The sequence below is a fragment of the Henckelia pumila genome, chromosome 4 (genome assembly GCF_033568475.1).
Source record: "Henckelia pumila isolate YLH828 chromosome 4, ASM3356847v2, whole genome shotgun sequence".
NCBI lineage: Eukaryota > Viridiplantae > Streptophyta > Magnoliopsida > Lamiales > Gesneriaceae > Henckelia > Henckelia pumila.
In genome coordinates this window covers 139049974-139056501 of record NC_133123.1, presented here as the reverse complement: position 1 = coordinate 139056501, position 6528 = coordinate 139049974, and the positions used below count along the sequence as shown (strand labels likewise).

At 35.8% G+C, this 6528-nt stretch overlaps 2 protein-coding genes across 2 annotated transcripts; one reads left to right on the top strand and one right to left on the bottom strand.

The window, feature by feature from the left end:
• LOC140861863 (egg cell-secreted protein 1.4-like) lies at positions 1-360 on the top strand. The gene has a single exon (XM_073264867.1). It carries the CDS (start codon positions 1-3, stop codon positions 358-360), a length of 360 nt encoding a protein of 119 aa, XP_073120968.1.
• Positions 361-490: 130 nt separating this feature from the next.
• On the bottom strand, positions 491-1619 carry LOC140894650 (abscisic stress-ripening protein 2-like). The gene is made up of 2 exons (XM_073303217.1): positions 1320-1619; positions 491-949 (listed from the first exon to the last, which is right to left on the bottom strand). The coding sequence occupies exons 1-2, from the start codon at positions 1557-1559 to the stop codon at positions 767-769; spliced, it is 423 nt and encodes a 140-aa protein (XP_073159318.1). The 5' UTR covers positions 1560-1619; the 3' UTR covers positions 491-766.
• Between the last annotated feature and the right edge of the window lie 4909 nt (positions 1620-6528).

The following is a 6528-nucleotide window of genomic DNA, read 5'->3' as shown; positions in this document are numbered from 1 at the left end:
ATGGTGATTGCCAAGTTTCCACTCCTAGTAACACTCTTATGGCTAGTCCTAACCGTGTCCGCGACATCAAGAACGCCACAGATCGGGCGAGCCGAAGATGCCGCGAAACACGAAGGAGGCACGATGGAATGTTTGGGCGCTCTTCTGGAGCTCAAGTCTTGCTCTAATGAAATTCTACTGTTTTTTCTGAATGGAGGGTCTCATTTGGGAGTGGATTGTTGTCGGGCCATTCGGATAATCACTCACGAGTGCTGGCCTTCCATGCTTAGTTCACTGGGCTTTACAGCCCAAGAAGGTGACATATTAAGTCATCACTGTAGCCTCTCGTTTACTCCACCTTCGGTTGGTCCCCACGTCTGAATTTGGGCCTTGGCCCAATAACAGTAGATGCACTTTGATGCACATTTTGCATATTAGTGGATTTTAGAAATGATGACTTATGAATGATTATTATATTCTCTGCCTTATTTCCAGCTTGATGATATATATATCCAGAGAAAATATAAGAGATTTTATTGAAACCATATGTGAACATGGTGCATGGCATAATAAGACCAAAACAACATTCAAAACGTACTATTTCTTTTACATAAAACAGCAACATATAGAGATCCACGAACACAATCTTTATTTAGAGTGGGATATATGGATTGTGAGAATATATATATGTAAGGGGACCAAAACAATACATATATATATATATATATATATATATATATATATATATATATATATATATATATGTGATGGTATATAAAATTTGTAATCAAAAGTGGTGGTGGTGGTGCTTCCCCTCGGTTTTTTCTTGTTCATGTTTAACTTCCTTCTTCTCGTGATGCTCGTGGAACGTGTAGCCACCGGCTCCGACCGCCACCGCCGTCGCAATCTCCTCCTGTATTTTGTGCCTGTGCTTGTTCTCTGGGTCCTTCTTGGCTTGGTGCTTCTCATACTGATGATTTTCATTCATGTAATATGTCAAAATTAATAATAATGTATATGATATGATATGATATGATCGATGGGTGAGGGTGATAATTGAATTTTTCAACGTAATATAACGGTCAGTAAATCAATTTATTGCCAAGTCAAATGAAGCCGATCGACGGGATTCCTATAACCACTCCCGATCCACTATCGAGTCAGTGAAAACAGACTGAATAAATTTTTAGACAATTAATTAATATCAAATGTCACTAAATATTAAAATCTTGGGTAAATGTTACGTTTCATGATCCAGTGCCTTGGTAATCATGCAAGTTGAAAATGAATATAACATGAAATTATTTAAGTAACAATTAATCAAGGATTAATTTAATTACCAAGGCATAAGCACCGGCAGCCGCGGTTCCCAGCTCACCGAGGTGTTCCTTGCGCTGATGAGACTTTCTCTCTTTCTCATAATCATGCGTCGCAACGTAACCGGCGGTTTCCGTCGTCTCGTAGCGTTGGCCCGCACCGTCAACCCCGTAGGCGGTTTCCGAGTAGATCACCGCCTCCACCGGCTTCTCTTCCTCCTTGTGGTGTTGGAAGAGGTGGTGGTGCTGCTTCTCTTCTGCCATGCGTACGTATGTATTTTTCACCTCACCTTATAAATTTCACGAGACTTATACTTGAGTATGAGATGGTATAGACTTGGAGTGTGCTATTTATAAGTGTGAAATTATCTGTTCCAATATTGGTGTTGGAAATTTATATTCTAGATCATAATTATGTGTATATATTCTTTTATATTATTGTATTTATATTATAAACTTTTTTGTAAAGCAAAATATATATATATATATATTAAAATAAGTCACGAAGAATAGGAGACGAAAGAATAACAAGACCTTCTAGACTAGACAAAGAACCAGATTTTTTAACTCACGCATGAGCAGCATGATTCGCTGATATACGAACAAAACAAAAGAGACGAATTGTATATCCAAAACAAAGATTTTACAATCTTCAATAATAAGCATGATCGTAGAGGATTAATCCGATGTTGTAGAGTTTAAAATAATAAAAAGTGCATCGGATTCAACAACGATTGACGAGAAAGTCAGATCCTTTATCCAGCTCTCGAAATTAAACATTTTTGCATCATTTCGTATTTAGCTTAAATTATGTTATAATTCAAGTTAAAATGAACTATATTATTTTTTTTATCTTTTAAATTTTAATCATGATAATCTTATTCCACGCGTCAAGAGGGATACTTGATAAAGAATTCTTAGTGACGAAGCCAAAGTGTTCATACACTGAGGCAAAGTACCTGCAGGTACTCAATTCAATCATGTTTTTATAAAACATATAATATAAAATTTTATACAAACCTGAAAAATAACGAAGGGACAACAATATATATATCTATTGGTCCCCGATAAGATTCCGCCAGTATTATCATTATTATTATTATTTATTAATAATTCATGGAATCAAATAAATATCTCTCATGACTATATATCGTGGAGGGCATGGCATTCACGATGGATGGATTAATTGGGAGGTTTGGAAGTTTGTATTCTTCACGGATCTAATCAATATGTTCTCATTTGGACAACTATGCACCAACTAATTCATCCATCAATCAAAACTCCAATAATTCATATTCCTTTTGACAAAAATTATCCAAGAAAATTAGATACGCATTTATTTTTCTTTAAGCGGACAGATGCCACTTCAATCCCCAAATTGTCATTTCCTCGTAAATTTTCGCAAAAAACAAGTTATATATATAAGCACGCAAAATAGTATTAATGTAGGTTTTTATACCACAGCCTCTAATTAATCACCATTTGAAAGATGTAATTATTTTTACATAGGCTATAAATTATAATAAAATCTATAAATACATATATAGCTTCTTCGCCAAATTAGTATTGTCTGAGTAGCGACTTGCCCACATAGACATTAACGCGTACTATCAAGCCTAGTCTTCCCATTACGTGGAAACGTGTATCCAATTAATCCAATATTTTAAATGCAACTATATGCCCTACAAGTGATGTTTTTAAATTACTAAGAAAAATATATGATAGCGAAAATATCCTCAATATTTTATTTTATTGATCAAATTAAATAGATACCGTTAATATATATTTTTAGACCTAACTCATCTCAAAAGTTAGCTCAAAAAAGAAAGTTTGTTTTTGTCTATATTAAGGGCTCCCAGACTATTTATCCAACCGATGTGTGACACAAATTAAGACACCAACACATCTCTCTCACGCCCAAGAATGAAACGACTAGAGCGTGCGAGATATTAACGGGTGGCCAAATATGGGGCGGATGAGGCCAACTATGGGCCGTCCAAAACATAACGGTGGAATCTGGGCCAGGGTCGGAACCTGATATCTGATACCATATTAAGAAATTGTCTTGGACCTAACTAACTTCAAAAGCTAACTCAAGAGGTGAGAGTTGCATTTGTCTATATTAATGGCTTCCAGATTATTTATCCAACCGATGTGGGACACAAACTAAGACACCAACGCACCTCTCTTACGTCTAGGAATAAAACGACTGGAGCGTAGAGATATTAACGGGTGGCCAACTATGGGACGGGTGAGGCCAAATATGTGCCGTCCAACACATAACGGTGGAACCGTGTCCCACATCGGTTGGATAAATATCCTAAGAGCCCTTAATATAGACAAGAACAACCCTCACCTCTTGAGGTAGCTTTTGAAGTTAGTTAGGTCCAAGTCAATTTCTTAACATGGTATCAGAGACCAAGTTCCGACTGAAACATCTAGACCTTCTTAAAACTTAAATGCGGAATTTTTTATTTTTTATTTTTAAATAAGAACAATACATATATGCCCATACATATATGTAATTCAAAATAAAAGATAAATAATATCAGCATGAAATAAAAATAAGTTTTGCATGCTCCAAAAACACCAAGTGCGGAAATACTAAAGTAAAAGTATAATTTGCTTAAAAATCGTTAACAAAAATATATCTGAAATAATCCTAAGTCATGCAACGGTCACGGGGCCACTGTTCCGTGAGCTCATACGTCCTCACCACCGGTAGGAGCTACATAAAAGTCATCTCTCTCACCTGTACCATATAAGCGTAGTAAGCCTAGGGGCTCAACATGTCTAAACTTGAATATCAAGGTTTAAAATAATGCATCACATAATTATACTAATACATATACATGATACATGAACATGCATGGAAACATTTTCATAACATAAATGCTGAATCATAAATCTTGAGCATAAACATCATCTTTCTTCATCATACATAACATAGTTGAGCATGATATTTTTGAAACATTCTATGGTCCTATCCGTAAGTGTGACGCTTATCTGTGCCGACTGATCAGTCTCATGAACCAACGTACGTGGCGGTGATAAATCACCTCCTATGGTAGTAAACTACCTCATAAATCATATATCATATGGTGGATAACCACCCTTACGTCACACTACTTACATTTCCATCAAAAAAATATTTTATTGCTCAACTCATACATAATCATAATCATATCATATAAAATTTTCATGAATGCATGCATTGAAAATTTGTTCGTAATATATATTTAATTGATTTTTCATAATAAATATACTTAAAATATAAACTTCATGCATAAAAATAATTAAATATATATTTCGAACTTAGTTATTTTTTATGGATTGATCCAGACTGCTGGTCTCTCTACTAAACCCCTTAACTGACTTAAAGCCCATTAACCAACTTAAAGCCCATAATTAAATAAATAATTTTAAAAATTATAATTTTTACTAAAATAAAATACTTAAATATTATTGGGCTTAAATAAAAATATTTAGGCCCATTAACTAATTAATTCATATAAATTCCTGGATTGACCCAATAAAATCACTGACTGTCTCAAAAATTCCTATGGGCTCACGAGCCCATAAAAATCATTGGGCTAAATTAAAAATAATTTTGAAGGCGGCCCAAATAATTTTATTTATAATTAATTGGCCCAAAAATCAATTAAAACATAAATTACTTAAAAAAATAAAAGACTCGAGCCCGGCCCACTTAACCCAGACCCGGACCCAGACCGACCTGACCCGACCCACAAATTACCAGACCCGATCCAGGCCCCAAGACCGACCCGGACCTGCCCAAAACCCTAAACCCGTTTCCCTCTTGTTCCTTACTCTCGGCTGCGACCAGCTTCCGTTCAGAGGCATCAGCTGCCCTACTCTGGCCACCAAATGGCTGGAGCACTACCACCTAAACCTAGAAGACTTCAAGAAGTTTCCAGAAAGCTAAAAACCAGCCCAAACGGAGTCCTAACGAAGGAGAACGAACCAAAACAAAATATATCTAAGTTCTGCTCGCGCGCTGCGCGCGACACCGAACTTCCGGCCGTTTGGCCGCCCAACTCCGACCATCACTGGCTAGAGAACTATCTGAGATAACTTCCTCTATGTCTTGGGGCCCAATTGGAATCACCCTCAAACCCGTCCTATACAGTGCACACGAACCATTCTCCCAAAACCGCTCAAACTGCGACCTTCTATGCAACTAGAAGATATTGTTTCAGTTCAGACCAACCTTGGCTCAAACCACTCGAACCACTCGACCCTAAGGAACCCTAGGACACCCCTTGACCGAGCCCCAGCCTCTGGACCATACCATGCTTGGCAAAAACGTGAGTCATGACCAATCAAGAAAGAACATGCATCAATACAAGGCATACATGCATAAACTCGAAATTTCCATGAAAAATCTGAAATAAAACACATCATGCAAGAGTAATAGCTTATATGGTGGCCAAATAAAAGTTTTAGACATGCCTTGATAATTCTAGGATGATAATTGATGCGTCTACGAGGCTCCGGGACGACGAACGGACCAAAAACTCGATAAATATTTGAAAGATCGGCTATGGAGGCTGATATCTGCTATGGGGCGTGAAGATGGTGATGGAGAAAGGTTGGAGGCGGCTAAGGGAGAGGGAGACGTGAGTTTAGGGTAGATAGGATAGATTTTTGGTTAATTAGAATTTAATTAAGATAATAACTAATTTAAGATAAAATCATGCCTAAAATATAATATTTAAATCTCAACATAACATATTATTCTGATAATAAAAATCAAAATCCCGAAATAATATTTTAGGCAAATTTTAAAAATTAATAAAAGTCAATAAAGGGACTAATTTTGGCTAAAAATCAACCCTTAAATAAATATATAATTAAATACTAAAATTTTCTTGACAAAATATCTTAAAATAATATTTTAAGGCTCATAAAACTCATAAAATATTTTTGGCTAAGAATTTTGGTATCTCGTCTGTCCGCAGTTCCGTCTACGCGATCAAAATAATAAATTCCTTAAAATCTAGAATTTCCATAATTATGGGTTAAATGCTAAACTAAATTAAATAATGCATATAAATCACATAATATCACATAAATACATTTAACCCTTAATTAAAAATTAATTTTTTCCTAATTATGCATGCGGATTTACGTTTTAAAATTTCCGGGTGTTACAATTCTCCCCCCCTTAAATTGAATTTCGTCCTCGAAATTCGACTGATCAAACTCTAAT

Coding starts and splice junctions, on each gene's coding strand:
- LOC140861863 (XM_073264867.1), top strand. CDS start 1: ATGGTGATTGCCAAGTTTCCACTCCTAGTAACACTCTTATGGCTAGTC.
- LOC140894650 (XM_073303217.1), bottom strand. CDS start 1,559: ATGGCAGAAGAGAAGCAGCACCACCACCTCTTCCAACACCACAAGGAG. Junction 950..1,319: donor CTGCCGGTGCTTATGCCTTG/GTAATTAAATTA, acceptor GAAAATCATCAG/TATGAGAAGCACCAAGCCAA.